Source organism: Vitis vinifera, chromosome 18 (genome assembly GCF_030704535.1).
Source record: "Vitis vinifera cultivar Pinot Noir 40024 chromosome 18, ASM3070453v1".
Lineage (NCBI taxonomy): Eukaryota > Viridiplantae > Streptophyta > Magnoliopsida > Vitales > Vitaceae > Vitis > Vitis vinifera.
In genome coordinates this window covers 35,030,485-35,049,972 of record NC_081822.1, presented here as the reverse complement: position 1 = coordinate 35,049,972, position 19,488 = coordinate 35,030,485, and the positions used below count along the sequence as shown (strand labels likewise).

The 19,488-nt window shown below is 34.8% G+C and overlaps 1 protein-coding gene across 1 annotated transcript in view; it reads left to right on the top strand.

Moving 5' to 3' along the window:
- The window catches only part of LOC132252623 (uncharacterized), a 29,371-nt gene extending 11,864 nt beyond the window's left edge, over positions 1-17,507 (top strand). Inside the window, exons 6-10 of the mRNA XM_059734781.1 lie at positions 5,579-7,102; positions 7,175-8,401; positions 13,612-15,123; positions 15,196-16,422; positions 16,492-17,507. Of these exons, the coding sequence (XP_059590764.1) occupies positions 5,579-7,102; positions 7,175-8,401; positions 13,612-15,123; positions 15,196-16,422; positions 16,492-17,124 (6,123 nt within the window). The 3' untranslated portion in view covers positions 17,125-17,507. The remainder of the gene's footprint in view (positions 1-5,578; positions 7,103-7,174; positions 8,402-13,611; positions 15,124-15,195; positions 16,423-16,491) is intronic.
- The last annotated feature ends 1,981 nt before the right edge of the window (positions 17,508-19,488 follow it).

The window sequence follows — 19,488 nt, the reverse complement described above, 5'->3', positions numbered from 1 at the left end:
CTCTTCACTCTTAGGTTTTTTGAAGTGGCTAGCGGCCACTTAAAGGAGGGTAAGGGTGCTTGTTTTTTTGTGCTCTCGTTTTGAGGCTGATTTCTATACTTCCTGTATGCTTGGTGGCCTTTGCCCTTTAATATATTTGTGTTATCTATCAAAAAAATTAAACATGCATCTGAATCAGAATAGGAATAAAAAATGAGCAATATTTGAAATTTATAGGTTTGATAACCTTTCAAAAAGTTCAAAAAGCTTCAAGAAACAAAGGATAACCTCTTCGAGACCATAAACAAGGGAAAAGAAATGTGATAAAAAGATAAAAAGCACTAAAAAGATCTAGTTGATTCAAAGTTTCTTCTACTATGTCAAGAAAGGTCACTTTCTTGAATGTCAAAAGGATAAGGTCATAGAAGTAATTTGGTATGATTTTGATGAAGAATGTAGAAATTTTATTGCATTAATTTGCTGGAAACATGCATAAACATAATTATGATTTATTATCACATGACGTTGATGATATTTGTGTCTTTTGAGCATGATAAGCCTGAGGAAATTGTTGATATACTTGCTACCTTCTATATCACTTTTCAATGAAAAGAAAAATGTTAAATTTGAAATTGATCTTGAATATGAAAATTTTGAAGGTTCGTCTCATGATACAACATATTTGGAAGAAAAGTTGTCATTTGAGATTGCCAAGGAAGCCTTGTATGATCAGTGCCTTAAGATGAAAATTGTGAAAGTTGGATGAGAATAAAAGAAGTATGAGAGAAGACTTCCTTGCTTTAAAAAAATCTCTTACCTTGAAAATGAGCACGGTACCTTGTTAAAAAATTTGAATGTCTTACAATCTGATTATGAGCCATGTAAATCAAAATTGACTAAATTGAAAGAAATCTGATCTAGCTCCATTCCTTTGTCCATAAAAAAAGTTGAATGTAAGCCAAAGTTATTCTTCAATACTTAGCCAAACTGAATGCTCAGGTAACATGAAATGTAAATTAAAGAAAATATTGCAAGATCATCATAAAGCTTGCAAGACTAAGAAAATCCAACAATAAAACACCAAACTTAGTGCAAAGTTTTAGATCCTCAAAGGTTAAGGCTTTGTTTAGGATTTTTTTTTTTTTAAAAAATAATTCTTACAAAACCATTATTGAAAAAAGTTTTCAAAAATAGTTGGTCTAATGTTTTCTAAAATAAAAGTCTATTTAGAAACTTAGAACGTTTTTAATATATTTTTTGTATTTCCAAATATTTCTTAAAAATAACTTTTATTTTTAGTTCTTTATTTTTCATCATTCTTTATATTTTTACCATTATTTTCTTAAAACAACCCTACAAAATAAATGAAAACACTTGAAAGCAATTAAAATATGTTATTAGGAGATACCTTATTTTCATAACAAGTTCTCAAAAAACTATAATATGTCAAAAAGTTACCAAACATGGCTTTAGTCTAGAAAATAGGTTTCTATTTTTAAGAACTGGAAAATTAATTTTAAAAATAATTCTTAAATAGGCTTTAAATTTCCCATTGGAAAGATAAATTGGGTAAAGAAGGAGAACCAAAAAGCCTTAGTTAACCATAGGGCCTAAGAGCTAGAGAAAAACACGTTTTGGATTTTGAGAGTGGCTACTCTAGTTGTATGACATAGAACTTAGATCTTCCTTGACTTTTGGACTCATAGAAGGAGTTGGTTGTATTTGGGAAAGGTAAAAGCAACAATGAACTTAGAGTCTTTCTCCACGTTTGAACCTATAAAGGGAAGTTTGGTTGTATTTGGGGATGGTTGGATTACATATAACCAACTTGAAACCAAAAGGTACCATAGAAGGTCCAAATTTACCTATGCTCAAGGAGTTACTATATATTGAGGGATTGAAAGCAAACTTAATTAACGCAAGTTAAATTTGTGATTGTATGTGCTTTGTTCATTTTACTCAAAATTAGTGTCTATTCAAGGATGTGTGTTGGTAAGAAATAGAATTTTTTATATTGTTTGTTATGCCTTTGTACGCCTCTCTACTTCTTCCTCATCATCTAGTGCACATAGTTGTAAAATGTGAAATTTACATCCAAAGACATATAGCATTATATGATAGTGCATTTAAACTCTAATGATTTGTCTAGGATTACAAATAAAGAACTAATTAAAGCAAGTCCCATTTAGGAAAGCCTAAAAATCCTATTTATTCTATCTAGGAAAATGAATTCAGATGAGTGAGAGAAAAAGACGATTTTCTCTTCTTCTAGGATCTTAAAGATGTTGCATGTGGATTTAATGGGTCCTATGAGAGTGCAATGCCTAGGAAGAAAGAAGTACATCCTAAGATTCAAAGTGTTATGCTTTCAAATGATGAATAAAAATGGATTTTCAATAAGAAATAATAGAGGAAAGGAGTTTATAATTCTGACTTCTAGAGTTTTTGTGAGGAGAAGGAAATTAAAGAAGAGCTTTCAACATCTAAAACTTCATAGAAAAATGAAGTTATTGAAACAAAAAATAAAGTGCTCTGAGAGATAGCACATATTATATTGTATTTCAAGAACCTATTTGGTTATTTGTGTTAAAATATAGCCCTTGCAAGCAAGACATGATGTAACAAATTTAGGCTTGAGTTTCCACTAATTTATCTTTGTTCACATTGATATTGATTTGAGTATGCATGCATGCATTAGTGGTATTGTACATGACTAAAATGCATTAGGAGTTACGCGGAAGATTTAAGTCATGGGTTCCTTGCAAGATTTATGATTTGTTCATGGTTGGTTGATGGATTTAGACAATCCATTTGAGATTATAATACACTACCTTCTAATTGGAGGGATGACTTGTCTTAGTCATTGGGATGAGGTTTTTAAGGTGAGTGCATTTGTATATATGATTACACATTAGACAAAATTTACAATGAATCATGACATTAGCTATTGAGGTACACTTGAGATCCTCTTGCTATCAACTATGCAAGTAAAGAAGGTATTGAAGAATAAGCAAATGACCTACTTGGCTATATTAAAGGAGGAAAAGAATGATACAATAAGGGAACTCATTCACAAGGTAATTGAGGTGGTACTTGAAGAGTTCTAGTATGTGATGCCACTAGAAGTGACAATTCATGTTGGTGGATCATGTTCACAATGTGTCAAAGCAAAGACACTTGATTAAATAAATCAATTCAAACATGACACAAAAATAATAATTAGGTTAAAAGAATGAACTCGGGCATAACCTAATTATTAAATAAGTAACATGTCATATAGTCCATTTAATAATAATGTCCTATTTAATAATAATGTCAAGTTAGATCTTGTTTAAGTTAATATGATTAACTTCCCAATCTGACATGTTTATGACTTAATTAACCTACTTATTCAAAATCAAGTTTTAAATGAGTCAAATGTGGGTTAAATAGGTTATGGTTATAATCTAGTTAATTAACATCATTATTACACAACTCAATTTAGGTGAAATTTGTATTATGTAGTTTGACTAAAAAAAACAACCTATTTATTAAACAAGTTATTTAGGTTTACACAAATTTGACCTAAACATGATTATACTCAACCCAAACCCACTAAAAATGCCTCAGGTTCAAGTCTGGTTGACAAATTGTATCAAACTTTGCCATCCTTAGATGCTATTAAAGTTACATAAGAAACTCACATAAATAAGGGAATGGGAGCACAAAATTGACTTAGAGCCAGAAGCTAAGCCCCTTGCCATAGGGGTCCCATAGGATGGCACTGCCTAATTTAGAAGAACTAAGGAAACAACTTACAGAGTTGCTTAACATGGGATACATCCAACAAACTAAAGCTTCACATGTCACACCAATATTATTCTAAAAGAAACATAATGGATCCCTCTGAATGTGTATCGATTATTGAAGACTCAACAAGGTGAAAGTGAAAAATATCTTATTCTGCTTGTTAACAACTTGTTTGATCAACTTAGTAAAGGAAGGGCTTGACAAAGTTAGATTTGAGATTAGGCTACTATCAAGTCATGATTGTTCGAATGGAACAAACCTAAAACTAGGTGTCCAATATGGTTCCTATAAATTTCAATCCTTGTTCAAATTTCCTTTTTCCACAAACTTTCTTGCAATACGAAATTACCTTTTATTTGAATTATATATGCACCACTCTTTCTCTAATAAATTAAAAAAATAAACTATTAAATAAGTAATACTTATATATTAAATAATTTATCCAAATACTATACAAAATAGTCATTAATTAGAGAAAAATAGTTTTTTTTTATTAAAGTACAAAAAACATTTGATATTGCTAAAGGATGAAAAAATAACTATTTGATATCTTATTTTAAAATGTGAGTTTAATAATTCTAATTTGAAAGATATAAACGAAATTTATAAAAATCTAAGAACAACATATAAATTTTAAAGCATACATACCATTTTAAAATTTTGTGATAAAAACTTTATTTATTAATTTAAAAATTGTAATGAATACATAAAATAAGAATAAAAATAATTTACAAAAAAAAAAAAGAAAAAAATTGTTTCTCATTCTTGACATTCATAATTTTTTTTTACTTTTAATTTTTTTTTCTCATTTGTATAGCTATTATAGTTGTTTTGACGATTCATTTACTAAGAATTTTGATTTCCCTTATATTTTATTTCAAATAACTAGTACATTTTTCTAAATATTTTATTCTTTATAATTTTTAAATTACATTTTTTTTAATTATAATTTTTTTTTAAAAAAAAAGAAGGATGTAAATAAGTGTTGATAACTTTACAAAGTTTGTTTTGATTTTTTTTTTTTTTGTTAAGTTTTTATTTATTTTGATAAGAGTATAAAAAAATAATAATAGTTTATAAATTCAATTAAAAGTTTATTATACCTCCTTAAACATCAATTAATTCATGGAAGAGATGACGAATGTCTCTTCAAATTGTGATGATAAAGTTAAGGATCATAAGTTTAAATAATGAGAATTATAGTTTAATATAATAATTATTAGGAAGTTAAAATGTCCTCACATGCTTTTTTTATTCATGGATAAAATGAATTAACCTTTCTTTAGCAAATTCTGAAATTTCTAGTGTGAATTTCCACTAGGATTTGAGGGAATGTTTTAGTTCATTAGACGCTCCACCTTGAAACTTGCATGGAAAAAAGCCAATAAGTGTGTGCTACATGTATCTCACCTCATGGGATTAAGAGAAACATGAGGAGAAATTTTTCTGTGAGTTTTTAAAACTTGAGCGAACTTTGTCTTCAAGATTTTGAGAGTTAAGTTGAAGCTACAATTCTAAGATCTATGAATCTGTATGGAGAAGAAGCTACTGCAAGTGAAGAAGAGATCTGCTTATTCTACTCACTTTCGGTTTCAGTTTCCACTCACTTCCAGTTTCCAGACTTAATCTTGGCATTCACTTTCATGTTGATTGATTATCCGTCATCTAAAAGGGATATTAAGTAGATTCAGGAGCATAGATCAAAGAAAGTTAATACTGGGAATCAATTTATCGAAAACTGATAACAAACTCTCTCATAAAAACTCACATAATGGCAGACCCACTGGATTTTCATTGACCTTTTGTGCAGGATTTGAAACACGAGAGCAATTCAAATGGAGTATTTCTCGCTGATTCTCACTACAATGACCATGGAATCTGTATTGTTGTTCCGGGAAGCAGTGGAATTCCCAAGTGGATAAGGAATCAGAGAGAGGGATATCAGACCACAATGGAGCTTCCTCTGAATTGTAATGAAAATGATGACTTCTTGGGAATTGCTATATGCTTTGTTTATGCTCCACTTGATGAATGTGAGGACATACCAGAAAATGATTTGGCACATACATCCGAGAATGAATCTGGTGACGAAGCCCTAAATGAATATGATGATTTACTTGAAGCTGAATCTTCAATCTCCACTGAGTTAAAATGTCAATTGTCATTGAGTGAAGTACATGGATTTTCTTCCCTACGTGTGCGACATCTCAGTTTTCGCACTGCTTGTAAATGCTACCATAATGGAGGTGTATCAGAACAAATGTGGGTGATATTCTATCCCAAGGCTGCTATTCTGGAGAGCTGTCACACCAATCGATTCATGTGTCTTGAGGCTCTATTTATGGGCTCTCGCAATCATTTTAAGGTGGTCAAGTGTGGGCTCCAACCTATATACGCCCAAGATCCAATAGTACAGACTGGGGATGTGGATGCTAGCTGCTTGGAATGTCAGAGGAACGTGGAACACCGACGGCTTTGTTTAAAGGGTCAGACAATCAGCCTACTACCCATTGAGCGTGCCTCTGAATTTGATACCTTATGTTTGCGAGAGTGCAAAAACCTTGAGAGTCTGCCAACAAGCATTTGGGAGTTCAAATCCCTTAAATCTCTCTTTTGCTCTCACTGTTCACAATTACAATACTTTCCAGAAGTCTTGGAGAATATAGAAAACTTAAGGGAGCTTCACTTGAATGAAACGGCTATAAAAGAGCTACCATCATCAATCGAACATTTGAATAGGCTTGAAGTTTTGAATCTGGATGGCTGCAAAAACCTTGTGACTCTTCCAGAAAGCATTTCTAATTTATGCTTTCTTGAAGTTCTCGATGTCAGTTACTGTTCAAAACTCCACAAATTGCCACAAAACCTGGGGAGGCTGCAAAGCTTGAAGCATCTCCATGCTTGTGGCTTAAATTCAACATGTTGCCAATTGCTTTCTTTGTCAGGTTTATGCTCCTTAGAGAAGTTAATTCTACATGGGTCAAAGCTAATGCAAGGAGAAATCCTGAGTGATATTTGCTGCTTGTACTCGTTGAAAGCGTTAGATCTATCTTTCTGCAGTATAGATGAAGGAGGAATCCCCACCGAAATTTGCCACCTATCGTCTCTGCGACAATTACTGCTATTCGGGAATCTTTTTAGGAGCATACCTGCTGGGGTCAATCAACTTTCTATGCTGAGACTCCTTGACTTGGGTCACTGTCAAGAGCTTCGACAAATTCCAGCGCTTCCATCCAGTTTGCGTGTCTTAGATGTACATGAGTGCACACGGCTGGAAACTTCTTCAGGTCTACTCTGGTCTTCTCTATTCAACTGCTTCAAATCAGTGATTCAGGTATGATATTCATAGAACAAAACTTTTTTTGTGGAGACATAGGGATTTACGTGTTGATTAAATTTCGTGCAGGATTTTGAATGCGAGATTTATCCTAGAGAAAAACGTTTTACCCGAGTAAATCTTATTATTTCAGTAAGTTGTGGAATGCCAAAATGGATAAGCCATCGCAAAAAGGGAGCTAAAGTAGTAGCAAAGCTTCCTCAAAATTGGTATAAAAATAACGACTTGTTGGGTTTTGTTTTGTACTCTCTCTATGATCCACTTGATAATGAATCTGAGGAGACACTGGAGAATGAAGCAACTTACTTCGAGTATGGTTTGACTTTGTGTGGTCATAAAATTCAGTTTGTGGATAAACTCTCGTTTTATCCCTCGTGTCAATGCTATGATGTTCTACGAAAAATGTGGATGACTTATTATCCGAAGGTGGAGATTGTGAAGAAGTACCCCTCAAATAAATGGAGGCAGTTGACAGCTTCATTTTGTGGCTTCTCACGTGGTAAAGCAATGAAAGTGGAAGAGTGTGGGATCCATCTTATATATGCCCATGATCATGAAAAGAACAATGGTAAAGCAATGATACCCACCATTTGCCGGGAATGTCAAGAGGATGTGCAATCCCGACGGAAGCTTTGTTTAAAGGGAAATGCCATCAATGAACTGCCCACTATTGAGTGTCCCCCTAAACTTAATAGCTTATGTTTGCGAGAATGCAAAAACCTTGAGCGTCTTCCCAGTAGCATTTGTGAGTTGAAATCCCTTACAACTCTCTTCTGCTCAGGCTGTTTACGATTAAGGAGCTTTCCGGAAATCATTGAGGATGTGGAAAATTTAAGAGAGCTTCATTTAGATGGAACTGCTATAGAAGAACTACCAACATCAATTCAATATTTAAGAGGGCTTCAATATTTGAATCTTGCAGAATGCACCAACCTTGTGAGTCTTCCAGAAAGCATTTGTAATTTGAGTTCTCTCAAAATTCTAAATGTCAGTTTCTGTACAAAACTTGAGAAATTTCCCGAGAACCTGAGGAGTTTGCAATGTTTAGAGGGTTTGCACGCTTCAGGTCTAAATCTAAGCATGGACTGTTTTAGTAGCATACTTGCAGGCATCATTCAACTTTCTAAACTGAGAGTCCTTGAATTGAGTCACTGCCAGGGGCTTCTACAAGTTCCAGAGCTTCCACCAAGTTTACGAGTTCTAGATGTCCACAGTTGCACATGTTTGGAATCTTTATCAAGTCCATCGAGTCTACTTGGTGTTTCTCTGTTCAAATGCTTTAAATCAACAATTGAGGTATGATTTTCATAACATTCAGCCATTTTTCCTTATGAACACGGAGTAATTGAAATCTTTTTTTTTTTGTTAAGTTTTTTTTTGTTTTGATAAGAGTATAAAAAAATAAGAGTTTAAGATGAGTCTAAGAATAGAAATAATGTTAAATTCAATTAAAAGTTTATTATACCTCCTTAAACATCAATTAATTCATGGAAGGGATGACGAAAGTCTTTTCAAAATGTGATGATAAAATTAAGGATCATGAGTTTAAATAATGAGAATTATAGTTTACTATAATAATTATTAGGAAGTTAAAATGCCCTCACATGCTTTTTTATTCATGGAGAAAATGAATTAAACTTTTCTTTAGCAAATTCTGAAATTTCTAGTGTGAATTTCCACTAGGATTTGAGGGAATGTTTTAGTTCATTTGATGCTCCACCTTGAAACTTGCATGGAAAAAAGCCAATAAGTGTGTGCTTCATGTCTCTCGCCTCATGGGATTAAGAGAAACAGGTGGAGAAATTTTTCTGTGAGTTTTTGAAACTTGAGCAAACTTTGTCTTTAAGATTCTGAGAGTTAAGTTGAAGCTACAATTCTAAGATCTCTGAATCTGAATGGAGAAGAAGTTACTGCAAGTGAAGAAGAGATCTGCTTATTCTACTCACTTCCAGTTTCCACACTTAATCTTGTCACTCACTTTCATGTTGATTGATTATCCTGTTAAAATCTGGAGAAAAATAAGGAACTAAAACTTGCAAAAAATATTAGAGTATTGAGTTGGAGAAAGGCACACAATATTTCACCAATGAGAATGCCTATTTATAGGCTTACAACCAAACTGAAAATGCTAAAAACTCTCAACTGCTATGACTACTTCTACTAACAGAAAAACTGAAAATTACGGAGCAAAACAGAGACTGAGTCTAACTAAGACATTTTCAAAGGCAAACTCTCATGAATTCTAACACTCCTCCTTGAGATTTGCCTTGGGCATACCAAGCTTCAACCTTAGGAACTCCAGCCTTGATTTAGGAAGTCCTTTAGTCATTATGTCAGCAAGTTGCTCATCAGTTGAGTAATAATGCAGCTTAACAAGTGAATTCTTTCCAGCTTCCCTAATGGAGTGGAATTTTACATTTATGTGCTTGGTTCTGCCATGTTGGACAGAATTTTGAGTAATGGAAATGGCTGACTTATTGTCACAGCAAAGCTCAGTTGGTGAGCTTTGTTCCTGGCCTAAATCAGCAAGCAATTTTCTCAACCATATTGCTTGATTTGCAGCAGCTGCTAAGGAGATATACTCAGCTTCTGTAGTTGATTGTGCCACTACTTCTTGCTTTCTTGAATTCCAGCATATGACACCTGAACCGATTGTAAATACATAACCTGAAGTGCTCTTCATATAATCAACACTTCCTACCCAATCACTATCAGCATAACCATCTAGCTTAACTCCTCCTGTCTTTAAATACCAAATGCCAAGGTTTGTTGTACCTTTAACATACTTTAGCACCCTCTTTGCAACTCCCATGTGAACATTTCTAGGTGAACTCAAGAACCTTGAAAGCAAACTAGCTGGAAACATCAAGTCAGGTCTGGTTACTATCAAGTATAGTAGGCTGCCCACCAAGCTTCTATATGCAGAGGGTTCCTCAAGTTTCTCACCATCATTCTTTGAAATTTTCTCATTTTGTGCCAGTGGAGTTGCTACTTCTTTGCATGATTCTAGCTTGAATTTCTTGAGAATATCCATAGCATATTTTCTTTGTGAAATGAAGATACCCCAGCTGCATTGGTATATTTCCATTCCAAGGAAGTAGTTCATGATGCCAAGGTCAGACATCTCAAATACATCCTGCATTTCCATTTTGAAATCAGCTAGCAATTTTACATTGCTTCCAATCACTAGCATGTCATCAACATAAAGTGATACTACCAGTTGCAAACCATCATCATTTTGTTTCAAATACAAAGTAGCTTCATATTCACTCCTCCTAAATCCAAGTTGGATCAGATGAGAATCAATTCTGCTATACCAGGCCCTTGGTGCTTGCTTCAAACCATAGAGAGCCTTATGTAGCTTGTACACTTTACGTTCATGGCCAATAACCTCAAAGCCTTCTGGTTGTTGAACATAAATTTCTTCAAGAAGTATACCATTTAGAAAAGCTGACTTGACATCTAAATGGTACACTTTCCATCCCATTTGACCAGCAAGTGCAAGTAGTAGCCTTATAGAAATCTTGCAGCTTCCATGTAACATGTAAGCTCAGCATGTACAAGATTGCACCTCTCATACACATCAGATAATGGCCTCATCTTAAGCACGGGTGTGTCTGAAGTTGCTTCAACATCAAGTGGACCTTCAATGATTGTACTTTCTATTGCTGGTTCAAGAATAGATGGAGTGGTTTGATCACATTTATGAACTTTCTTCAAGTCCCAATTCCAGTAGGAGTTTTCATCAAAGTGCACATCTCTACTTATCACAATTTTCATTTTACTCAAGCTATAAATTCTGTAACCTTTTGATTCAACTACATACCCAACAAAAACACCTTTCTCAGCTCTTTCATCAAGCTTCCCTCTCTTGACAAATGGCACATGAAGATAACAAAATGAGCCAAAAACTTTCAGGTGCTTGACAGAAGGTTTTACACCAGACCATGCCTCTATTGGTGTTTTGCTCTGAACAGACTTAGTTGGTAGTCTGTTAAGCAAATATACTGAGGTGTTGATTGCTTCAGCCCATAGAAGTTTTGGTAGCTTCTTCTCAAATAGCATGCACCTTGCCATCTCCATCACGGTTATGTTCTTCCTCTCAGAGACTCCATTCTGCTGTGGTGAGTATGGAGCTGTTAGCTGGTGTACAATTCCAGCTTCTTGACAAAAGACATTGAACTCTTTTGAGATATACTCACCTCCATTATCAGTTCTGAGCACCTTAACGTTCTGGCCACTTTGAGTTTCAACCATTTTCTTGAAGCTTTTGAACACAGAGAGCACTTGTGACTTGGTTTTTAGAAAATAAACCCAAGTCATTCTATTGAGATCATCAATAAATAATGCAAAATACACATTGTTGCTCAATGAGGCTATGCTCATTGGTCCACAAATATCTGAATGAATTAATTCCAGCTTGTGAGTAGCTCTCTTGGACATATTTTGAGGGAATGGTTGTTGTTGTTGCTTCCCTAGCTCACAACTTTCATAAGTTTGAGCATTAACTGAGATTTCAGGCATGTCTTCAACCATACCAGCTTCTTGCATGAACCTCAGTGACTTCAAATTGAAATGACCATATCTTTTGTGCTAAACAACACTCTCATCAATCTTGGCACTAAAGACATGACCTTCAACTAAATCAAGCTTCAAATAAAAGCTATTTCCATTCATTTTAATTTTTTCTATCTCTTTTCCGTGTACATTAGTGATAAAACAAAAATTTTCTTTGAAAGAGACTGCATATCCATTTCTTAGCATTTGTGCAACACTAAGAAGATTCTGATCTAAATCTGGAATGTAAAGAACATTAGTGACAATTTTTGTACCTCTCTTGGTGATGATAGCAATTGTCCCTTTTCCTTTGGCCTGCACAACTTCACCATTTCCCAACTTGACCTTTGGTTGAATTGATCTATCAATGGAGGTAAATATTGACAGATATTTGGTCATGTGACTCGTGCAGCCACTTTCAATGAGCCAAGTATTCAGTTCATGAGAACTGAGTGCTTGTGATGCCATAAATAAATGCTCATCATCATTTTTGTCTTCTTCAGTCACACTTGCATTTTGTTCTGGTTGTTGTTGAGATTGTTTTTTCTTGGCTCTGCAATACTTCTCACTGTGGCCAAGTTTATTGCAGAAATTACAATTAAAGAGAGGTTTACCTTTGTGCCAACAATCTTTCTTAGCATGGTTGGTTCTTCTACAATGAGAGCAAGACGGAAATTTTCCTTTTCTTGAAGACCCTTCAGCTTTCCCTTTGTTGTTCTTGAAGAACTTCTTTCCTTGCAAGTTTCCAGAATTCTTTCCCTTGTGATTTGCTTGAAAAGCACCTTCAGTAGCTTCATCACCTCTCATTAAGACCCTTTGCTCCTGTGCATGAAGCTTGCTAGTTAACTCTACAATTGTGAGAGTTTGCAAGTCACAAGACTCTTCAATTGCAGAAATCTTGGCTTCAAACTTTTGAGGCATTGAAACCATGATCTTTTCTACCACCTTTTGATCTGTAAATGCCTCACCAAGAAGCCGCATTTGGTTTACAACATCCATTAACCTGCCAGAATAATCTTTGATAGATTCGTCGTCTTTCATCTTCATCAACTCAAACTCTCTCTTCAATGTGAAGAGTCTAACAGTTTTGACTCTTTCACTGCCCTCAAATTCACCTTGGAGCTTGTCCCATACCAGTTTAGGTGTTTCCAAGTTCATGATTTTGGTGAAGATGTGGTCTGCAAGTCCTGAATGTAGGCAGGTGATGGCTTTGTCTTTCTTTAGTTTTTCTTCGTCATATGCTTTCATCTGAGCAACTATAGGATTTGCTCCCAATGGTGGTGGATCAGCTTCAAACATCACAACATTCCACAAACCTTGAGACCTTAAATAAAACCTCATCTTGACAGCCCAAATGTGATAGTGTTCACCATTAAACACTAGAATTACAGAGGAAGTATTGCTAGAAGGAGACATGTTTGCACCACAGTTGCTTAAAAAAAAATAGATCACTCAACCTCACTAGTGTTTGCACTCAACCTCACTGTGTTTAATACTAAAAAAAACTTTGCCTCACAGCCCGTAGGAATAATGCTCTGATACCACGGTTAAAATCTAGAGAAAAATAAGGAACTAAAACTTGCAGAAAATATTAGAGTATTGAGTTGGAGAAAGAGACAATATTTCACCAATGAGAATGCCTATTTATAGGCTTACAACCAAACTGAAAATGCTAAAAACTCTCAGCTGCTATAACTACTTCTACTAACAGAAAAACTGAAAATTATGGAGCAAAACAGAGACTGAGTCTAACTAAGACATTTTCAAAGACAAACTCTCATGAATTCTAACATATCCGTCATCTAAAAGGGATATTAAGTAGATTCAGGAGCATAGATCAAAGAAAGTTAAAACTGGGAATCAATTTATCGAAAATTGATAACAAACTCTCTCATAAAAACTCACATAATGACACAGACTCACTAGATTTACATTGTCCATTTGTGCAGGATTTGAAACACAAGAAGAGTTCAAATGGAGTATTTCTCGCTAATTCCAACTACATTGGCGATGGAGTCTGTATTGTTGTTCCGGGAAGCAATGGAATTCCCAAATGGATAAGGAATCAGAGAGAAAGACATCACATCACAATAGAGCTTCCTCAGAATTGTTATGAAAATGATGACTTCTTGGGAATTGCTATATGCTTCGTTTATGCTCCACTCGATGAATGTGAAAATGATTTTGCACATGCATCGGAGAATGAATCTGGCGACGAAGCCCTGAATGAATCTGATGATTTACTTGAAGCTGAATCTTCAATCTCCACTGAGTTAGAATGTCAATTGTCATTGTATGATAGAAATAAATTTTCTTCCATGTGTGTGCGACATCTCAGTTTTCGCACTACTTGTAAATGCTACCACGATGGAGGTGTATCAGAACAAATGTGGGTGATATTCTATCCCAAGGCTGCTATTCTGGAGAGCTGTCACACCAATCCATTCATGTTTCTTGGGGCTCTATTTAAGGACTCTGGCAATCATTTTAAGGTGCTTAAGTGTGGGCTCCAACCTATATACGCCCAAGATCCAATAGTACAGACTGGGGATGTGGATGCTAGCTGCTTGGAATGTCAGAGGAACGTGGAACACCGAAAGCTTTGTTTAAAGGGTCAGACAATAAGCCTACTACCCATTGAGCGTGCCTCTGAATTTGATACCTTATGTTTGCGAGAGTGCAAAAACCTTGAGAGTCTGCCAACAAGCATTTGGGAGTTCAAATCCCTAAAATCTCTCTTTTGCTCTCACTGTTCACAATTACAGTACTTTCCAGAAATCTTGGAGAATATGGAAAACTTAAGGGTGCTTCATTTGAACAAAACGGCTATAAAAGAGCTCCCATCATCAATCAAACATTTGAATAGGCTTGAAGTTTTGAATCTGAACGGCTGCAAAAACCTTGTGACTCTTCCAGAAAGCATTTGTGATTTATGCTTTCTTGAAGTTCTCGATGTCGGTTACTGTTCAAAACTCCACAAATTGCCACAAAACCTGGGGAGGCTGCAAAGCTTGAAGCATCTCCGTGCTTGTGGCTTAAATTCAACATGTTGCCAATTGCTTTCTTTGTCAGGTTTATGCTCCTTAGAGAAGCTAATTCTACATGGGTCAAAGCTAATGCAAGGAGAAATCCTGAGTGATATTTGCTGCTTGTACTCGTTGGAAGTGTTAAATCTATCTTGCTGCAGTATAGATGAAGGAGGAATCCCCACCGAAATTTGCCACCTATCATCTCTGCGACAATTACTGCTAATCGGGAATCTTTTTAGGAGCATACCTGCTGGGGTCAATCAACTTTCTATGCTGAGACTCCTTGACTTGGGTCACTGTCAAGAGCTTCGACAAATTCCAGCGCTTCCATCCAGTTTGCGTGTCTTAGATGTACATGGGTGCACACGGCTGGATACTTCTTCAGGTCTACTCTGGTCTTCTCTATTCAACTGCTTCAAATCAGTGATTCAGGTATGATATTCATAGAACAAAACTTTTTTTGTGGAGACATTGGGATTTACGTGTTAATTAAATTTTTTGCAGGATTTTGAATGCAAGATTTATCCTAGAGAAAAACGTTTTACCCGAGTAAATCTTATTATTTCAGTAAGTTGTGGAATGCCAAAATGGATAAGCCATCACAAAAAGGGAGCTAAAGTAGTAGCAAAGCTTCCTCAAAATTGGTATAAAAATAACGACTTGTTGGGTTTTGTTTTGTACTCTCTCTATGATCCACTTGATAATGAATCTGAGGAGACACTGGAGAATGATGCAACTTACTTCAAGTATGGTTTGACTTTGCGTGGTCATAAAATTCAGTTTGTGGATGAACTCCAGTTTTATCCCTCGTGTCAATGCTATGATGTTGTACCAAAAATGTGGATGACTTATTATCCGAAGGTGGAGATTGTGAAGAAGTACCCCTCAAATAAATGGAGGCAGTTGACAGCTTCATTTTGTGGCTTCTCACGTGGTAAAGCAATGAAAGTGGAAGAGTGTGGGATCCATCTTATATATGCCCATGATCATGAAAAGAACAATGGTAAAGCAATGATACCCACCATTTGCCGGGAATGTCAAGAAGATGTGCAATCCCGACGGAAGCTTTGTTTAAAGGGAAATGCCATCAATGAACTACCCACTATTGAGTGTCCCTTAGAACTTGATAGCTTATGTTTGCGAGAATGCAAAAACCTTGAGCGTCTTCCCAGTAGCATATGTGAGTTTAAATCCCTTACAACTCTCTTCTGCTCAGGATGTTCAGGATTAAGGAGCTTTCCGGAAATCCTTGAGGATGTGGAAAATTTAAGAGAGCTTCATTTAGATGGAACTGCTATAGAAGAACTACCAGCATCAATTCAATATTTAAGAGGGCTTCAATATTTGAATCTTTCAGATTGCACCGACCTTGTGAGTCTTCCAGAAAGCATTTGTAATTTGAGTTCTCTCAAAATTCTAAATGTCAGTTTCTGTACAAAACTTGAGAAATTTCCTGAGAACCTGAGGAGTTTGCAATGTTTAGAGGATTTGTCCGCTTCAGGTCTAAATCTAGGCATGGACTGTTTTAGTAGCATACTTGCAGGCATCATTCAACTTTCTAAACTGAGAGTCCTTGACTTGAGTCACTGCCAGGGGCTTCTACAAGCTCCCGAGCTTCCGCCAAGTTTACGATATCTAGATGTCCACAGTTTGACATGCTTGGAAACTTTATCAAGTCCATCAAGTCTACTTGGTGTTTTTCTGTTCAAATGCTTTAAATCAACAATTGAGGTATGATTTTCATAACAGTCAGCCATTTTTCCTTATGAACAGAGTATTAACACCTGTACTTCTGTGCAGGAATTTGAATGCGGCTCCTATTGGGACAAAGCAATCAGAGTTGTTATTTCGGGAAATAATGGAATTCCAGAGTGGATAAGCCAGCAAAAAAAAGGATCTCAAATAACAATAGAGCTTCCTATGGATTGGTACAGAAAAGATGACTTCTTAGGATTTGCTTTATACTCTGCTTTTATTCCTATGGCTTGTGATGGGTTGAATTGCGAACTCAATATCTGTGGTGATCAATCTGAATGCTGTCACGTGGATGATGTCCGGTTTTATTGCTGCGAAATTTGTGGTGAATCAAGTCAAATGTGTGTGACTTATTATCCCAAGGTGGCTATTGACAACCAGTATTGGTCAAACGAATGGAGACGTTTGAAGGCTTCATTTCGTAGCTTTGACGGTACACCAGTCGAAGTGAAAGAGTGGGGGTTCCATCTTATATGTACAGGTGATGTTATCAACAGAAACATCCCAGAAGATACCAGTACTGATGCTCAGAGAAGCTGTGACAACACAGAAGCGACCAAGCGGGACCATCAGACAATGATAGAGTACAATGATGAGCAGAGAAGTTGTGATACCAGATCAGCAGCAGAAGATACTAATTCTAATGCACAAACAAGCAATGACTACACAGTGCACTAAAAGGTTAAGATTAATTCAGAGAAATTATGATGTAATATTATACGAGCTTTTGTTACGAAGGTAGATAGTTGTGAAGGCTCTTTGCGAAACTAATAAAATAGCCTTTAATCTTCTATATCTATAGGCATGGTTAGCACCAAATTGTAGCTTAAGAAATCATATGGTCACGATGCTTTATTTGAGCTGCTAGCTGGTACAACTGTAACTGGGTTTGCAATCATATGTCCTCCTTGTTGGTGTCACTTTATAACCACAACTATAGGCTCAGCTTTTAGCCGTGGTTCTTCAATGTTCGCCGCCATGTATATGTCCGTGTATAGCTACAGCTTATGTAATAACCCAAGTATTGGCTATGTTTGTGCGCCCTATGGTCACGTTCATTTTTTTGTGTGCTTATATTTTATCAGTATTTTAAAAATCGGACCAGATCGGTAAATCTAATCAATTCGACTGCCAGCCAATTATCATTCGGATCTAGTCTTTTGTTGGGCTATTTTATCCAACCCATGAGTCCATATATTAGGTTATCTTATATTTACCCCAAATATGGATATATAAATAGCATTAAGGCTTCGGTATTATGAGATAAGGGAATTTGATTGAGAAAATGAAAGAAAATTAGGGTTATTTTATGGGCACTGTTCTAGGGCTCAAGATAAAGTTACAGGTTCTTTCATCAACTTTTTAGGAAAGTTTCTATATATGTTTTCTCCCTGATTTCTTTCTATTCATGTTTCTTGAGGTAATGAATTCTCACATCAAGTATTGAAATATTTATATAAGTTTTCAATGTGAAGAAACCTAAGGACTTAACTATTGTATCCCCGTTTTATTAAAATGGAAGAAATTTTCTTCGTAGTTTTTTACCTCCATTTAGAGGGTTTTTCCACATTATTTTGGTGTCCTATTTTTAGTTGAATGTTCTTAAGATTATCATTCTTTATTCTTATTAGGTTATTATTCTTGAGAGGTGGTTGTTATTATTGTGGTGGAATCTTTTAACCTTAATAGGTTAATACTTTAGATCTCTCCATTTATCTTCCCAACAGTACCGACCTCGAACCTTTTGAATCGATAGTTTTTTTATGATCCAAACGATTCGAAATAAAATCTCTCATTCCCTCTTCCAACTCCTCCCCACCTTTCCAGATCCTTCCCCTACACCGCCCTTCCCCCCACCCCTTCTCTTTCCCGTTCACTCCATTTCAAATTTTCCTTACACTTTTTATTTTTATTTATTCCCATTATTGTTTATTTTATTTTACATTTCCTATTTTTTTAACTTTATGATTTTTAATATTTGTGACTTTAATTTAAATTAATAAAAATATTATGATTTTAAATAAATTTTTGAAAATATTATGTCCCTCAAATTTTAAATAATTTTTTTATTTTAAAATTAGTTTATGATTTAAAAATAAATTTTAAAATTTTATCTTGGATTGATAAATAAATTGTTTAATTTGGATTGATTCTTTTGATTCTAAGTTAACAAATAATGAATGTATCCATCTTTATGTATGTATGTATGTATGTGTGTGTGAGTGTGTGTATATATATATATACATATTTTAAAGGAAAATTTATGTAAACATGCACTATTTACAAGATAAAAAAGAACCCAAAAAATTTTTTTTATAGGGAGTGCATTTTAGGAAAAATAATTCACATTTCATATACTAGAGTAATATCTACCTTACATTACCTGAAAATACCCTTATATGTGTATATGAGTTGTCACCTATATCAGCCCAACTCACATGAAAATAGTATATCATTCAACTAACAAAAGTACTATAAGTCCAAAATAGTATTACTTTAAGACCAAAACAGTATTACTTTAAGATTATAATACATGTAAGGGCATTTTCAAATAATGTGAGTTAGACACTATTTTAGTGCATGAAATGAGAATTATTTTTCCTAAAATGCACTTCCTATAAAAATGACTTTTTTGGGTTGTCTTTTCATCCATATTTTGTACTAATATAATTAGAAGTCATATGACCAGGTCAAAGAGTTAAGTCTATTCTATTCATTCATTCATTTGATTATTTTTTATATATTTTTATAAAAACGTGATAAACTAATCAGCAACCATCCGCCAATCCTCCACCCCACACATTTATTAAGTTAAGCTTTAATCTACTCCATTTAATTCTTTCCAATACCTCAATTACTTACAACTAATAATTTCTTAAACTCAAAAAATAAAAAGTAGAATATAAATAGCATCATTTACATTACCATCCAATTTTAAAGTGAGGCTACATAACAAGTTAAGAAGCTCCACCAAGGCTTCAATTACACATTTATTATCTTAAGCTTCAATTTACACATAATTTTAAAAGGAGCAAGGCACAC